Source organism: Boleophthalmus pectinirostris, unplaced genomic scaffold (genome assembly GCF_026225935.1).
Source record: "Boleophthalmus pectinirostris isolate CB_2022bp ecotype Guang Dong unplaced genomic scaffold, ASM2622593v1 HiC_scaffold_14, whole genome shotgun sequence".
Classification (NCBI taxonomy): Eukaryota; Metazoa; Chordata; class Actinopteri; order Gobiiformes; family Gobiidae; genus Boleophthalmus; species Boleophthalmus pectinirostris.
The window spans coordinates 5,073,780-5,092,723 of NW_026571047.1; the positions used below are offsets into that span (position 1 = coordinate 5,073,780).

An 18,944-nucleotide genomic window follows, 5' to 3' on the forward strand; every position below is an offset into this window, starting at 1 on the left:
AAGTGAAGCCTGTGTACAGTAATAATGGCGATAAGATTATGACAGCTAAAACATAAAAAAAGGCTTTAAAAGTTCTGTTTTATCCCTAATTTAGTGTAGTTTTGATGTTGGTTCATAGTTAAGTTTTTATTTTGAAACATTCCACGTTTTTCGTTTAAGTGCGTTCAAAGGTACAGCATTTAATGTTCTGGAGTTGTCTTGTCACCTGCTTGTTTCCATTTAAATAGAAAGTTAGATTATTTTTAGGATTGGGACGAGACGCAATTTTCACGAGACGAGACGCACCATGAGATCGGGTCCACAAGAACGAAACAAGACAAGATTTTGACATCATTCGTAATAAATAATAACAATAATAATGAAGTACAATCCATTTCACAATTTTGGCTTTTTACTACTACTTTTTTTAACTACAGCTTCTTAAATTACCAGCTCTTAACTCTTTCTGACCAAGCCAAAGGTAAAGTCAGGACAAAGAAATCTCACAAGGTCATTTTTCTCATGTGTGCACAATCTTGTGGCAATTTTGTCTCGTGAGATCTTAATTTCTATATAAAAACAAGTACATTATGTAGAAATACTTTAGAACATTCTCCATGGTGATAGACATTAATTGATTGATCAATGTATTTCGGTCATTATTCCACAGTCAGTCATATTTATTATACACATACGGAAAAGGTGTAGGCTGAAGTTTGAGCTCATTACGTCCACCCTTTATTCCTTTGTCAGAGCATCATCTTATAACCAGTATCTGCCCTGAGTTAAACATTTAAACTTCTGGAAGAGTGGTACACAGTTTTAGGTCTTCTGTACAATTGTTCTAGAGCTCCGCCCCTTTAACAGATTTACAAAATTTCATAATGTTTGTTCTGGTTTTTCGATTTTTGATAAACGTGGCTGTACCTCTGAGCTCATATTGATTGGCTATTTTGGATTTTAAACATATTCTGTAGTGATTTTGACTAGGGGTGTGCAAAAATATTGAAATATCGATATATTGTGTTGTTTAATATAATGATACAGTATCGATATCGGAGGCTGTTGTATCAATATATCGTCAACAGTATTTTTTTGGTATATTTTACAAAATAATTTTTTTACAGCTCTACAGTTTTGTTGCTTTTTCAGACAAAGGAAACTCGTTTATGTGACACATTTGACATTTTCACTGTTTTGATGATTAAAATGTTTGTGTTTCATATGAACTTTGCACAAAACGTGGTTTAACAAAGACTTTTAGTATCACAGCCACGATTAAGCCTTTATTTTTTAGTGTACAGTATCAAATCGATTAGAAATATATCTTATCGAATCAAAAGCTCACTGTATGGAGATATGTATCGTATCGTGGCCTATGTATCGAGGTATGTATTGTATCGGTAATTTCTTAATGATACTCAGCCCTAATTTTGACTTTGACTGATGATTGATTGTTGATTGTTGTAAAAGTTTGAAAGTGTATAAATAATGCATTGGTTAGTTCATTAGAAGTTGATAATGTGATTGCTCTTTTTGGATTTGTGTTAGTCTGAAGGTGACACTTTAGTTTAGGGACCACCTATTATTCTCTAACTAAGTGGTAATTTGCATGCTAATTAACTCTTACTTCGCTGTTAGCTAGTATTTACTTAGTAATGCTTATTAAGATTTCAGTGTATCAGTGTAGATATAATATCGTCTGAATATTGTAATCAGGATACATGAAAAAGTACTCCCCTACCTTTGATCGCTACTCTCACTTCAAAAATTCCCAACAATGTTTAATATCCAGATCAAGATTTAGGGAAAATGTCATACTGCAGGTTTTGTGGCAAGCATTGTGATTGTGATTAGATGTATGTTTTAATAATAGGATTCTGTTCAAAGTTCACATGTCTAGAAGAACAGACAAAAAGACTCAAATATCAACTGGTGAACAAATAGAAGAATCACATTTCAGAGTGTGTTTGTGCAGACCTAAACTACAGGGCCAGCACATTTCATGCTGAATAAGACAGGAGATTTGGTTGTTTGTGAAGGAAATGATGGCACTTTGAAAAAAATGCAGCCTTTGCCAACTGTGTCCTTTAGTAAAGGCTGTGATGACCAATTTATGTTGACAATTTGGCAAAATCAGAAAAATATCATTTGCATAATAATTTGGAACGCAGTATAAATTATATACTGAATCGTCGTTCAGTACATGATGGATGGAACAATTCTTCAGGGTCAGTTTTAATTGGGTGGACTTTTTCTTTGTGGTAGTGGGGACATTTGGTGATTTTTTTGCACTTTTCTCAAGATTTGTCTCCGCTCAATTTCATTTCTCCCCAGCAAGTAGGTCAAGAATCGAAATACACTAGATGGTTCACAAAAACCCCAGAAGTGCAAGTTTGGGCACCAGCCAATCAGCGAAGAGCCACACATTCAGTGTTGTCAACGATTCCTGAGATTGAGGATTTAAAGCTGGAACAAAGAGAATGTTTGGTGAATTGAAACTTAATGAATTGGTGAAGGGGGAAGACATTATTGCCCTTCTTCCTATGGGATCTGGGAAAAGATTATTATACCAGTTAGCCCCGTTAGCAACGCATTACATACGTGACGTCAAAATAGCAGCGACTGGTTAAATGATAAAAAGTACCCGCCTACCATCAAGCGAACAAATTCTAACACCGCAAGGTCAGACAGTTTTGACGAAGTGAAACCGACTGAATGAATGAATCAGGCTAGAAGATTTGAGCTGTTGAGGGTTAAATTATGACTCACTATTAAATATTTAATTTATGTATGGCAGCTGATGTGCAGTGTACATAGTAGTGTGGTCCAAAAAATGTTTTTTAGATTCTCTAGATTAGAACCCTGCACTGGATTCCATATCTGGCCAAAATATTTGAATCCAAATTTTATGCAAATTAATTATTATTATTAGAGGCTGCTCAAGAAACTTGAAAACTGTCCTATAGTTACTATACTTTACTATAACATATTTGATTAATTTGTCATTTTATTCTGCAAACACAAACTGAAACTTGCATTAAAAGCGACTTAGAAAGTTCAGCTACACTGAGGCTTTGTTGGCGTCACAAAATATGTGCCTGTGTCTTTGACATCTGCAGTAGATCCTGTTTCTGATCTTCATTCTTTGTTCGGCTACAGTTAAAATCTTGAAGAAGCCTCACTCCCTTTCAGCAACATCAGTGACAACTTTCCTGGAATGCACAGTTTGAGCAGCCTTCTGAAATTTCTGCATCATCAGCCGAGTCTTCTGTTCAATATGTTTTTGGCAGATCAAGAGCTTTGAAGAAGCACATCGTTCTGGTGGTGACAAACTCACTGATCTGTTCCCTTCATAACTGCTTCATTAATTGAATCACGTCGCTTTGGTGGAACCTCTGAACCTTCCTTTTCCATAATATTGTGAAGCATCAGCTTCTTCTGTTCTTCTGTCACACTGGAGTGGAAGAATGCCAGGCACATGTACAAAAGATATTGGCTAAAAGATGGTAAGGCTGCTTTCTTCACAACTGAATTTTCATACTGTGACAGCTTCTTAAGGAACACCAAATCATTTGCAGGAGCTTTCCCTGGTGATGGGGCTTCAAACCATCCCAAACCAGATAACTTCATGTAGCTTGAGCAACCTCTAAAACATCTCCTTTTTCATCCACATTTTTTCCTAAAGGTGATTCTTTTTTTTTCCTATATCACCCAGTCCTATTCACTATTATCGTTTATATTTTCTTCACCAAAATATCATGCTTCAGAATTTGTTATCAAACTTCATAGGTGAATCACAATCTGACAATATTAACAAAATCATAAAGGGAAGGCGATCACAATCCAATTAATCCAATTCTTCCTGCACTGTTAATGAAGAATATGTACAACTTAATTAACAAAGTTTTGCTTCCAAGTTCCAGTGGACACCTGATCAGTTTGCAGACAACGTGCTACTTCTTTAACGGTCTCACTAAATAAGTAGAACAGTGCTGGGTCCCTGTGCCATCTGTTTGTGTGGACAGAGAGGTAACACGGGGCCAGCACAGCGGTCATGCACACATCATGAGGCTCCTTTGATGCTCCTCTGGGCTCGTGTTGTCATTTTGGCACAGGCAGGAAATGGTGATGCCTGGGGTCCTCTCTTCAATACAGAAAGTAAAAAGCTCTAGAGAGGCTCACTGCCACTGTATTCTTTAAGCTTTATCTGTCGGGCACTTTTTATTTTACGTTGATAGACAAAAATATGAACTTTTAAAACACTTTTGATCAAAAAAATTATCCAAATAAATAAATGTAGAAGATTAGATGGTGATGTTTCCGTCCATATGAGACACAGGATTTTTTCAGTGGTTGTAGCCTAAATCATTAAGCCAATACAGTAAACTCTTGACTTCTTACATACAGACTACATTAAAGGAGTAAGAAACAATGCTAATATAAAGAAGTTAAGTCAAAATAGAAAAGAACTAAAAATCGTGAATCCAAAATTGAAAATCAAATCGACTCGTGACTTAAGTGAATGGTTCTATCCCTCGTATTTATATAAAAAACAGATGATTTGGTCGACAAAGACACCATCAACCAATTAATCAACTAAATGACTAAACGACCTAAAAAAATATACTGTAAACATTGCTAATGCTCACAGTACATACAAAAGATAAACCACAATTATTACAACTTAGGCTTATAATACAATCATGACTATAACTACATATTTGAAGTTATAAAGCAAAAAAAATAAAAATCAGTTAAAATCGCAATTGTTACAGCAGTATATAATTTTTTCATATTTTTTCCACATTCCAAAGATATTTCACAGTCCAAGTAATGTTTGTGAGAGAAAAGAGTGGACTTATCTATAAAACAATAGTGATGTAGCACACACAGGCTTCATTAGCAGATGGCGTTCTAACAAACAGTCATAAGACCAGTCCCTGAAGCCCACAGGGGAGTAGAGCACTGAGCAGTCACTCAGCTGAGCTGGATATACTCACTCTTTGAGAACTTTTAAGATTTTGATTTTCCACAAACAGGATATCTCCAGATACGAGGAAAACATGTCTAAATCAAAAATAGCTTTTACTGATAACAAATGTACTGCTGATTTATTCTTAACTACAAAAACACCGGACATGATGGACGAGTTGTTTGTGTTTTGGTTCTAATAATGTTTATCCAAACAGAAAGCAGAATGAGTCTCATGTGAGTCTCTCGTTTAGGTTGCCAGGTTCACTGCTGAAATCCAGTTGGTTTAATGATGGAAGGACGCCAGCATAAACTGGGGTTGAGCTTAATTAACTTCAGTACTGAAGTACAATATTTCTATGTAGTTCCTCATCACAAACATGTACTTCTGTATGTCCCTCAGTTCCTCAGTTCCACCTTGTGATGTCATTAAGGCATAATCCAGGGAGTAGATCTTCATAGTCATTCTGATCATTTCAGCTCAAACTTGTTTTACCAAATGAAACTCATGCTGGATGCACAGGTAGAGGGCAGAACTGTGTGTCACTGGATTCTGTCAGGCGTGAGTATGGACTGGATGGTTCTTGTGACTGTCTGATAAAGCGTGCTGTGTATGGAGCACTTACTTTGGTCTGCATAGTTCTTGGTCTTGGTCTCCAGCTGTCGGGCCTGAGACTCAAGAGAGATGACTCTGACCTGCAGCTCCTTCTTCTCCCCCTCCTGAGAGTCCTCCATGGCCATGTACCTCTGCAAACACACACAAGCAATACTAAATTAAAGGTTTGAGACATGAAAGGTTTGACTTTTCTTGTGTTTGTTATACTTTAAACTAACAATCAAATAAATAGCTTAAAAATAAATATGCTCACTTTATTCTGTAAACTGTTGCATTATGTCAGAGGAACACTATGTAACTTCTCTGGTAGAGGGTCTGCCACCTAAGACATATTGTGCTTGTGTCTGCAATAGCTATAATCTAGTAATCATTAGAAAACTGCGGTGGCCAGTGGGAGCCGATGTCGCTATTCAACTCCAGTGAATAGTTTGAGATCACGCTACCGACAAGCAGATAAAAAATATAATTCTAACAAAATGACTGTGCAATTTTCACCCATTAAGAAAATAAAGTTGGAGAAGGATACAAGTATGTCATAGTGGGTGTGTACAAGCGGCGCATGCAATGGCAACTTGAATACGGGAGAATAAAGATGACTCAAAAAAGCATGAATCACTCCAAATACAACGTCAGAGGGTCAATGAGAGGAGGAAACAACTATAATATGGTTAAAAGCTCTTGTGCAGAATAGGTCTGCTTTAATGCATTGCCTGAAATGTCCCCCTGTATAGCATTTAACCCGTCTGGCATATGTGATTCTTGTGTTAAAAAAAATATCTTGACATATACAAAGTTTGAAGCTCATATATCCAAGTATACAAGTTAATGACATTATGGATCATTATGGGCAGAACAATAACATCTTCATGGAGACAAACACCTTTAAATAACATAAACTGAACAATGTAGACCAGGGGTGGGCAAACGTTTTGGCTCGTGGGCAACAAAGGGTTCTAAAATTGTCAGAAAAGAATCAGTAGAACCTAGCCCCTCTCCACTGTACCGGTCATTTAACCTGCCAATGCGACCGGTGCCCAGGCAGCTCAGATAAAACTACAGAGAAAGCTTGTTTACTTTGATCCGGCACTGAGGCAAAGCAGTAATTCAAATGAGAGTAATTCATATTCAGTGTAGGTTAACTGGATTCCAATAGTTAATGAGAATGACTTTTGTGAGTGCCAAAAGGGAATGTCTGTAAGTCAGCCAAACTACAAGTGATTGTTTTTATGTGAATTAGGGAGGAAGGGAGAAGTGATGTTTTTATTACACAATTAAAGTCAGAACACAAACCATGTCCAGGTCATAGGTCAATGTCTCATTTTATCTCCACAGGCAGCACAAAAAACAAAATTGTTACGTTATGGGTGAATACAGATTTTCAACATGACCAAGTTGGGTTTTATTAAAATGCACAAATTTTCAGTGAGGCAACAAGCTTAAGTCGACCTCTGCTGCTGTTAAACAAGACCTATTGTGCTAGCGTCTGTGCTGTAGTTATAATCGATGACAACCATGGATCGTTATGTTATAATAGGGACATTTTCAATCACAATACTTATCCAAAACCACTTAATAAAAAACAAGTGCGCTGATTTCTGCGTTAGAAAACTGTGGTGTCAAATGGGATTTGACGTCACCGTAAACGTCATCACAAAGACCTGTGTAGTTGTTGGCACCTCCGATGTACAGCTGCAGATCACACTAGAGCAGCGGAAAACTGGAGGATGAAGTAAGTTGATCAATAGTGGTATCTTGTAAATAAGCGAAAGATTGCTCAAACATGCACAAATCACTCCAAATACGACTTCAGACGTAAATGAGAAGGGAACAAGTATAACATGGTTTAAAAACTCTGTAAAGTTGATTTTGCCGAAAAGGGGAAATCAGATGAAAATCAGCTATAAAATTCAGAAAATCCCCCTGGATGGAAAGTCCTCCAGGCTGGAAAGTCCCTTGAATTGTACCCTTTATGAAACTAAATTAGTTAATCTAATCTATATACATATAAATAAAAAACATTTTTTTCCCGTTATATATATTATACTAATTACACACACAAGTTACAGTATATCTTAACATTTGTTCATGTTGAGCATAAGCAAGTATTCTGATCTGGGAAGGATGAGCCCCCTGCTTTTATCTCCTGTTGCTAGACATGACACCTGACATGAGTTGATCATTTTCATGGCAGGTAAGGGAATAATTAATATTTCTTCACAAATCAACAGTTACTATAGATGCTGTAGGACATGGGGAACATGAAAAAAATATTTAAAATACAATTTCATAGTAAACTTCTGCAAGCAAATGAGGATTATATTGATATTACATATTGAAGAAATGTGTGCCACTTCAAGAAAATCGGTAAAATGACATAAACAAGGTCCGACATTTGGTCTGGCTACATTCACATTTCATTTTATTATGATATAGAATGATGATTTTCTAACTCAACAAATCAGAGTGCATGACGCGGCTGAATACAGGCCGGAGAGAAAGCCCCCTCTCTCCTGGGCACAGCAGTTACCTATGTGCTGCCCAAGAGAAACGGGCAAACTGGGACTTTCAAGCCAGGGGGATGCTCGAGTTGGTATTCAGAATAGGTCTGCTTTAAACAGGCTGCCTAATAAATGTATTGGTTACAACGAGGATGAAACAACTATTTGTTTCAACAATTGAAATTTGAAATCTAATTTAGTAATAGAATAATCGCTATTTTGACATGACGACAGATTAAAAAAACATGACCATGATTTGCCAGATTATACAGCTGCAGCTTCCTTCAGCTCATGACATGTTTTGGAGCTTCTGTATAAACTCGTTAACAAGTATTTAATGACTAAATTAGCTGACAACTATTTCAATAATGGTTTAGTTGTGCTTAATTGATTAACTTCTTGCAGCCTTCATTTACTCTCTTCACTTTGTGTGTGTCAAATGGCACTGATTAAAAATCTGTATTGTCAAAGGTCATGAACCTTCAAATCAAAAAACAAAATCTATTTTTCCTCCGAAATCTGAAATCAGCAAGAACTATGGCCCAAAGCTGATTATCAAAAGTTTCAGATAAGACACACAAAAAATTACTTTTTATCTCACAAATATTAAATGTAACACAACAAGGCTAAAAAAAAAAAAAATCCAAAAGTAGTTTCAAAATCAAGAGCCGAAAGCTGGGCTGTTTTAACTTTGCTCAGCCCTCTCATCCGAGTCAGGTGTTTTAATAAACCTCTGAGCCTGTAACCATGGCGGTCTTGTGATGCTGCCTACAGGGGCCGAGTGGGGCTCCTCACAGGGAGGAGGGGCCATTTCTGCACAGGGATGAGCATCACCTGAAAGCCCCAGTGTCATAGAAAGAAGTACAAGCTCAAAACACTTGGCCTTGGGGCCACAGGTGATGCTAGCCAAAATATAGCCACTTTATTTTTTATTCGAACAATACCATCATTGAGAGCTTTTTGTATACGCCTCAAGGACAAACTGTGGAACTCTTGGGAATCTCAGCAAACAAGAAGAGCAAGCAGAAAGCATTCAACACAAGAGAGGAACTGTATAGAACCTGAGCACTCTTAATTTTTAAAAAGTACTACAGTCACAACTGACCCTGTGTCTCCAAAGCCTTAACCTGCAGATAGAGGGCGACTGTGATTCACTTAGTCCACTGATCCGAAGGCTGGTGGTTCGAATCCTGCTCTTAACATGGGCAAGACACTTAATCCACTTCGCACCCAGTGTCTGCATACACTGGTGTTTGGGTGTGTGTGAGTGGTTCCTTGTTGTAAAGTGCTTTGAGCTTTCAAGTTGGAAAAGCTATATCATAACCATTTACCATTTTATCCAAGTTTGTCTCATTCTCAGTATATGTAAAGGTTTCATGTGAAAGCTCAGAACCTCCAGAATTCCCTCACTGAGCTGCAGAGGTTGCTCCAGCACTGATGGCTGGGGTTTAGGGAGTGACCATTCAGATCAGAGAGAGAGAGACATTTGAGGTTTATATCAACTGGATTTTTGCATTGAAACTGGCAACACAAATGAGTCATGTGATACTCATTCTGCTTTCTGGTTGGATAATCGTCATGATAACAACAATCATTGAACAGTTATTGTAATTAAAATGCTATATTTGATGTGAACAGGTTTATAGCTGGGGGCACAGTTGAGTCAAGTGGAAATTTTAAAACATAAATAGAGTTCTGTTAAACTAGTAGAATACATACTGTGGAGGTTACATGGCTTATTAGTATGCATTAGTAAATGTGTGTTGGAAAGGACTAGGTTCCTGAGAGTCTCCCAGTGGGGTCTGAAAAGCTTCTGGAGAATGTGAAGAATAAAGCAGCCTGTGGTATGTATAAAGCAGATTTAGAATGTATGGTACAGTGGGACTATAGACTTTGCAACTGATGTCAGCAACATTCCCTGGGGATGTGATGCTAACTGTAGGCATCTCTCAGTCTGAAACTTTAATGTGAGATTTATTTGACCAAAATCTGACCATAAGTCTCTCAAACATAAAAAGACAGTCACAGGTGCTAGCATTAAAACCTTGACAGTGCTTGCTAATGTGAACATTACTGAACACATCACCATAGAGATACATGTAGAATACCACCAGCTTGATGTCACAGCAAAGTATAAATAGGACTTTCAATTAAACTCCGTAATTGACAGGCAAAGTATTTTATTTTGTTTTTTATTAAAAGGAACGGTATGTTGTTTTTGATTTTAAATTCCATAAACTTTCCCTCAACCTATCTGTCTCCCACAGATCAAATGTAGTGTTTTGCTGACAACTAATGCAATGCTGTAACGCTGATTTATTCTTAATCACAAAAATATTGGACATGGATAATCGTCTTGAGAACCAAAACCACAATCAGAAAGCAGAACAAGCCTCACATGGCTCCAGTTGGTTTAAACCTCAAATGAGATTCTGGTCTGTCCATATACTGAGAATGAGACAAACTTTGATGTGTCCTCTATCTGCAGGGCTTGTAATGGGCAGCAATTAAGCCAAAATAAGATGAGGCAACTTACACGTCTTTGTGCCTGTAGGGAAATTTGTCTTCTGCATTTGACCCAGATTTCAATGCCACAAGGGCAGCCTGTCAGGAGTCAGTACCCATCTCCAGATGTTGAGCTAGTCTTGGTCAAGAGTACTTTAGCTGGAGTATTTGACCTGTAGGGCATGTTTTGGATTGAACTGATCGCTCACAATTGCCAGGTAGCTCAGGCGTGACTCTGGCCACGACAGACTGAACATTTTCCTAAGCCACAGCCACTTCACAAGAGGATGTACCAACACAGTTGAGAGAGCAATAGTGGACCTCAGTCTACCATTCATCTCCATCTAAATGTCTCGGGCCACTTCTTTGTGAATAGTGAGGTACAGATCTTAGCCAGAGAAAATAATTGGTTTGAAAGGGAAGTTAAAGAAGCTACCGTATTTTCCAGGCTATTAGGCGCTATTAGGAGCAGACACACTCATCACTCCACGCCGACGAGGAGCAGAACGGAGGAACAAACCAAAAAAGCGAGTCCAATGTGCCACTTCTAGACACAACTGAACAACTGAGTCATTGCGAACACACTGACAATCCAGCGGTCCCAGACAGCACCCTCCCTACAAGCCACAGTTGAACAAAGCCCAGAGTCACTGTGAACGCGCCAAACAAAGTCTCACTGACCCATCCAACTGTTGTGTTTCGTTTAAAGTCTAGTGCGGTTTATTTGTGAAAAAATTTCAAAAATAGACCATTTAATGACAGTGCGTCCTATAATCCAGAGCGCCTAATAGCCCAGAAAATGTGGTATTTTTGTTAGCAAAGACAATCCAGAACAGAAATGGGGGACTCATCATCATCTGTCTCTGATTTACAAACCATCCTCAAACCTAAATCAAAACAAGCAAAGAAAACAATAGGGATAGGCAGGTCAGGTCCAGAGGTGTGAAAGCTCCATTATGGCCCTGAACGATTCTCCTAATATGACCCCACACTCAGTCCAAGTTCAATAGATCTAGTTAACTAACAGAAACTCTAAACAAGTACATGTGTTAGTTTCAAAGTAGTTTCGGTGTAGTTAGCTCCTCCTTGCAAGCAGATATAAGGCAGTGTCCATCAGCATTCCGATCAGAACTGAAGAAGCAGCTTGGATGAGCTGCCAAATAAACTTTTGTCCAGTTGAATTAAATTTCTCCTTTTGCCATTTTCCTCAGTAACAACATTGACCTTAAACAACACTAGTCTTTCATTATCTAGCTAGAAGGTTGGTGGTTCAATTTCACCAGTTCAAAAAGTACAGTTTGTGCAGCACTGTGTCCCATCACAATACCAGAGAAATAGTTTTGATGCACATGATTACCGTAATGTCATCATCAGGACATGTTGTAACAGTTGTATTGCGCACACATACACTGGACTGAGGTCACATGGGAGGGGGAGTTACACATATGACAGCGCTCCAGGAGAGGCTGACTGCTGCTCCGCTCCTCATCGTCTGGGCCTGCGCCGTGTGGAGAATGGGACCTTTGTGTGAGCTCGGACACGCGGAGCCAGTCAGATAACAGGGACTCACTGTAGGCTAGTCCATCCACCCGGGCTAATGCACTGCTACTGCTGCTGCTACGGGACAGTGGGCAGGGGCAGTGGGCAGTCGGCAGGGTTACTTCATGGACAACTGGGACAACTTTGGCTGAGTGACAATGTGGTGAAATTGTCAGCACAAAATTAATAGGATTATCTTATTTTCCCATTAAATTATTATTGGCAAATCTAATGTATTTGAATATTGTTATGGCAACTGTGGAAATTTAACCAAAAATATTAAATTTTCTTCTTATTTCTCAGTCCAGTCAGTGAGGATATCCATATATGATATTTTGCTGTCTGCTTTAGAGTTATAATATATGGCACCTGGATGGATATACACCTGGATGTGGTTATACTTTGTACAGTTTAAATCACAACATTCATCTAAAAAAACTTAATAAAAGAAATAAGTCCACTGACTTTTGTACCAAAATGACTACACGACACTGCCATGGCAATAAAAATGGGAGTTGATTGTCAGCAATGACATCTTAAATACAGCACTCAAACATGCATGCATCACAGCATACAACTACAGGGTGTACATGAGAAGGGATATAACTATAACATGGTTAAATATATAACATGGTGTTCCGGGCATGTCCCACCAGGAGGAGGCCCTGGAGAAGACCCAGGACACACTGGAGGGACTGTGTCTCTGGGCTGGCCTGTGAACGCCTCGGGGTCCCCTGGAAGACCTGGAGGAAGTGTACGTAAAAAGGGAAGTCAGCTCAGACTGCTGCCTCAGTGACCAGGCTCCGGATAAAGAGGAAGAAAATGGATGGCTAGTTAAAAGATCCCGATTTAGAATAATAGTAACAAATAACTCAAGACTGGCCCAAAAAATGACAGGAAAACCTGTGATAAGCACTTTAAGCATTTTGAAAAGACAAACTGACAGCGGAAGTTGTCAAAAAGACACTAACAGATATAAGATTTGAAGGAAATGTAAGTGCTGAAACACTATAGAACATTATGGGACTTACAGTAGACTCATACACAATTGACCAAAGCCCCCCACACACCACTGGAGTACTGTCATTGGTCAGCAGACAGAGCTGGAGGAAGTGCAGTAGTTGAGAGCATTTCCTGCCTTGCCCCTTCCTTTGACTGCTCACACAGAGGACCCAGGGCTTTGGACTCACTGCACCGGCCTGGGACATGGCTCTATGCTTACATAACCTTCTATTAATATGGATTAGTATGGATATTATCCATTTTCGACAGCCCTACAGAGAACAAAAAAATTATAATATTGACAAAGCAGCATTATGTAATCCTTTGGGGTGTATCATTTGAACTATCACAGAGTGACAATCCTCCTGACTTCTGCTGCGGAGTCATGTTTTCCTGGAGCTTCTTGTGATGGGATTTTTTTTTTTATGGAAACCCTTATTCTTTTAAGAACAGGACTCATGTGACACACAATGTACACTGGGCCTGCTGTTGGTGTCATTATCGATGCACTGACCAGAGCTGTGCTTTACAGAGTGACGGTCAGGACACTGCAGGGGTCAAAAGAATCCAGCCAAAGTCAAACGCAGTGGTTCAGTGGTTCAAGCACTCATCTGATGGGTGGTGGTTAGAGGGAAGATTAGCAGCCTTGCTCTGTCAGTCTGTTTCAGGGCAGCTGGGGCTACACAAGGAATTAAACTACAGTATGTGGAGTGACTGTATAATGACTACAGTGTAGCCCTCTGAAAGGGTTTGACGTGCCTGTAAAGCACAGAACAAGTGTAAGGCATGATTATTATTAATAAACCTTCCTCACACTACTATTTGGGGTTAGAGTGGTACTTATATGTAGTTCTTAGTTACTTCTTTACTCCATTTCCCTTGGCTGGCACCATGCACTCTCAGACTTCACATATTTGTGGAGTACTGGAGAAGTGCGTATTCTTGGCTCGCCTGGCAACCATTTCATAATATTTCCCCCGTCATTTTTCAGCACTTCAACACATCCACAGCATAAGCCACAAACAGTGCCTGACCCTGCCCTCCCTGTGCCCACCCTGTGCCCTCTCTGTGCCCACCCTGTGCCCAGTCTGCACTGGACTTTAAATAGTCCCTCCAGTCAGAGAAAAGCCCAGTGACATCAGCCCAAGGTTCAGATGTGGTTCAAACATGTGCACTGGCTCTCCTCTTTCTACACTACCTCTCCTCTCTCTACACTACTTCTTCTTCCTCTATACTACACTACTTCTTTTTCCTCTATACTACCTCTCCTCTCTCTTTCTCTACTCTACCTCTGCACTCTCTCTCTCTTTCTTCTCTCTCTCTCTATTCTCTCTCTTCTCCCCACTCTCTCCCGTCTCTCTCCTGTCTGTCACTCTCTCCTGCTGCCTGGTCACTTCACATACGAGTGCATGGGGCATTTCACATCCTGACCTGAACACACCCACACAGAACAGCACACACACACACACACAGAACAGTACAAGGGCACCATCCGTCAAACGGCATTAGCAACAGCATTAGCAACAGGCTGCTACGTGTCATCCATTATTAAAAACATTAACGCCTGGCCATAACCTGCTGTGCCAGTCATTCAGCGTTTGACTTGTGAACTGACGACAAGTTTTCTTACACACACACAAAAAGTTCAGATTACAAACAGAATGTGTAAGCCAGGGTTAAAAGCTAAAGGTTTGCTGTTGCTAGGGCTACAACTAACTATTCTTTTACTATGTATGTAAAATCCCTCAGTCATCCAGGTAGAATCCACAAAACTAAAGAAGCTGCTTGGATGAGCTACCAAATGTATCTGACCAAAAAAAAAAAGAACTTTTGTCCAGTTGAAAAATTGAATTTCTCCTTTGCCAATTGTTTTAGCAGTTGACTAATCAACTATTTACTTTTGACTATTAAAACAATTAAACTTTTTGAACACATTATAAAAAGGTTAAAACAACAATTACGTAAGCAGGAATAAAGTTAAGAAAATGTATATAACAGTAACGCAGTAAAAAAGTAAGTACAAAAGAAAAATAAGTATTTATCATAGCCAGTAAGGACATAGCTAATATGACAATAGCTATAGTTAATAGCCACCGTGTTCCAGATAGGAAGTGAACAGGGGCACACTTCCAGCTCCATCCACTCTGGATCCACTTCACTTTATTTTGAAAAACCATAGGCTTTCTTTCTGTAACTGCCGCTATTGTGAGTGTGTTGTGTTTAAGTGCTTTTGTTGTCGTAGTGAAGTGAACCATGGTGGACCCAGAGTTTATCCTGACCTGGCCTTGATGAGCTTCACTTAGCTGGAGCTACAGGTGACATCACACTCAGTCAGTCCACTTCTTACAGTCTGTGGTCTTTATGAACTAAACTCTCAGTGGAAATAAGTTAAAATGTAAGTTTATTAACTTCTAAAAATACAGTATCCTCAAAACATTAGCATTATAAGAGTCACAACTACAAATATTTTTTAATAGCTGACTAGTCACGATTAGTTGGTTAATCATTGCAGCAGTAGTTGTTTCAAAGTAAACATGTACAAAACAATGGATTAACTACACAATACAGTACTCATGCTATATTAAAGGATCAAGGATGAAAAGGATAGAGTCTACATGAGGCCCCTTTTATTCTTAATTTGTGCTGCCATACTCCATGCATTTGTGTTCTGTGTTGACATACTGAGAAATGACAAATGAAAATGTAAAATGAGAGTGAAACTGTCATTGTCAAAGTAAACATTGACTCTGCAATGACATGAGCGCAAATAAGTGCTGACAGGGGTGTGCGGAGGGTGTGTTTTGCCGTTTCTTGTCAGAGTTGCCAGATTTCATTTTTCATTCAAACAAGACTACAACTTGAAAAGGCATTGTTAATCTGGCAGAAATAGATGGTTGTATACAGCGGGTGACATATGCCCTGTACAGAAGCTTATGTGGTGGACAGAGGCGCCTGCAACTGTCAACACAGTTAATCCATAAAGGTTTATTAGCACATACAGCAACACAGATGTAACCAGAGGAGTGAGAGTGCCTGAAGCCCCACCACATAAACAAACTCCAGCGCATTTGCATCATACTAAGTCTCTGAAAGTGTTCGCACAGAGGAGAAACTAAACCCGTATGAGTCACTGTCAACACACACAACAGCCTGTACACTAACTCTTTCCCATCATGATTTCATTAGGATCAGCTAACTATAGCAGCATGGACTAGTGTAACGACAGATGCTGAATACAAGCGTATGTTGTATTATTTTACTATACTATATCATATATTATATATATGTGTCCTTAGGCAAGGCACTGTTTTTTTGTATTTTATTCATAGGTTTTTGATAATAAAAGAAGCACGTCACTCACATTGAATAGTATGAAAGAGGTGTGTGCATGAGTGATGGTGGTGGTCAGAGGGACTGATGCTGCAGTCAGTCTGCAACCGGAAAGCTGTGGCTACAATAGTAGCTTACCACCTCCAGGTATGGAGTGCTCTGTAAAGCGTCTCTGAGTGTCCAGAAAAGTGCTATATAAAACTGAAGCATTATTATTATTATTATTATTAAGTTATTTATTATTATTATTATTATTTTGGCACAATACGTTCTGTTAATTCAAAGCAAAAAAATGCACATGCCATCATTTACTAGTCAAACTGCATCAAAATACAAATTTAACAAACACTACACTAAACTAAGACCAACCCAAGTCTAACGTAGAGCCTAATAAAGAAAATCATAAAAACAATCTACTGTTTTGAAATTTGAGTTATTGCAATACTGATTTTTGTATCAGACAATATTGCGATAGATTGTGCAGCTATACTATATTCTTTAATATTTGCCACCAAAGCAAAATGAGTGGTATAAATGTGTACAATGTTCAGCCTGGAACATAGTTATAGTCTGAATCACATAATCACACTAACTGAAAACTGTGTGAACTGAGTCAAGTAGAGTGTACTCAAACCAAGTAAACCAAACAATCCAGTGTTCTGTCACACCTTAGTGTACGCATGAGCCTGTCCCTATGATTACTTTACACTATATTGGCTTATCGTTCAATACATGATGGAACAATAATGTAGGATGACCAGATGTCCTCATTTACCCTGGACGGTCCCAGGTTTCAGCCCAGTGCCCCATGTCCCAGCAGATTTATGCAAAACCAGTGATTTGTCCCAGTTTTATACAAGAAATGCCCCAAGTGTCCTTATTTTTGATCCTCTGATCCCTGCTTACCGTAAAGAGGGACTAATTGTCATTTGTTTAGGTATAGTACAGAAAAGCTGCTTAAAAATGACCAAAACACAAAGAAAATGTGACTATACTGACTCCTTAATTACGCACCTGTTCTACAATTTTACTATTACCGTTATTATTACAGGTTTTTATTTTGAAAATCTGGTCACCCTACAGTAATGACAAGATGGAACAATATGTTTCAGGGCTCAGTACTTATCGTGTGTACTTTCTTTGCACTAGCGTGTACTAATGTTAATGCATTTGAGTACAATAAGATTTTACAAAAAGTATGAATATTTTTAAAGCATGCCAAATGTAAGACACGGTTTATTGCTATATTGTGTTTTAGTTATAAGTCAGATCATAATAGCTTTGGCACATTGGGGTTAAGCAAAGCGTATAGTCTTAAGTTAATATGTAGTGCTCCCTGGGTCACAGACAATATGAATAGTTTTTAAAGCATGCCGAATGTAAGACACAGTTTAATATCATAGTGTATTTTAGACATAGATCAGCTTTGGTGTAACAAAACAAACGTATTCCAACTGTATTCAAATGAAGCTGCTTTTACGCATGGAGTTCGGTAACGCGCATGGCTAAATCTGCACCGCGGACCGAACGGCAAACTTGCGCGAAGTTACGCCGGACTCGGACTCACTTCCTCGGCGTGCTTCCTTAGCGCCTTCTCCCTCTCGTACTGCGTGACCAGCTGCTCGTTGTCCTCCTTCAGAAGCTCCAGCTCCACTTCCCGCTCCTGGCTCACTCCGCACGCCGTCTCCAGGCTCTCCAGCACGGCCACCACCAGCGGCATCAGCTCCTTCACCACGTCCTCGTCGTACTTCTCGATGAGCCGCTCGAACTCCCGGTAGATGGAGCTGGCCAGACCGGAGACGCGCTCGGACATGACGGCGGAGTTGCCCGAGTCGTCGTGGTACAGAACTACTTCGTCCAGGTCCATGTTTTTGCACTTATTTTTCCCCACGGCTAACGGCAAAGTGCTAAGCCGAGAGCGAGTCCCTCCAGCTGGATACCACTAAGCAACCCGCCCCGGTACTTTCCACTGCGCTAAAACTTTTCTAAAACATGGCTATTCCCGTGCGGATGACTGTTGCTGGAACTTCCACACAGTGTCTGCTGGTTCCGGGGGCTTGTGGATCTCGCTAGCCCGACAGGGAGCTAGCACCGCGGGCTGAAGTCTTAACTTGGCTCCGCTGATTAGTTTCCCTGCGTCCAACAGATGAGCTCCTGCCGCCGCGTTCACGGAGCCTCGGAACTATGGAACACGGGACAGAAGCGGAGGCAGAAATCATGTGCGGGGAGGAGATTCTGAGCGGGTCACAGAAGTTTAAAAATAGTTTTCTTCACAAATAAGTCACATGCAGTACATCTATGTTATTAAGGAACCATTATGTCTTTAGTAGTGTTTTATTAATATTGAAAACAAACTGCTTGTGATCAGTCGTAATAATAATTCCACACTTTATAAAACACATTTTTGATATAAGCCTACCTGCATAGAGTGACCAGACGTCCCTGTTTACCCGGGACAGTCCCAGTCCTGTGTCCCCTGTCCTTGCAGATTTATACAAAAC

The 18,944-nt window shown here is 39.5% G+C and overlaps 1 protein-coding gene across 2 annotated transcripts in view; it reads right to left on the reverse strand.

Moving 5' to 3' along the window:
• spag9b (sperm associated antigen 9b) overlaps positions 1-18,718 on the reverse strand; it is a 61,014-nt gene extending 42,296 nt beyond the window's left edge. The window contains exons 1-2 of one of the 2 annotated variants that reach the window (XM_055150624.1): positions 18,011-18,718; positions 5,580-5,700 (exon numbers count right to left, since the gene is read on the reverse strand). In XM_055150624.1, the coding sequence (XP_055006599.1) occupies positions 5,580-5,700; positions 18,011-18,310 (421 nt within the window). In that variant the 5' untranslated portion in view covers positions 18,311-18,718. The remainder of the gene's footprint in view (positions 1-5,579; positions 5,701-18,010) is intronic. The other variant, XM_055150625.1, reaches the window with a different exon arrangement.
• Positions 18,719-18,944: the final 226 nt, after the last annotated feature.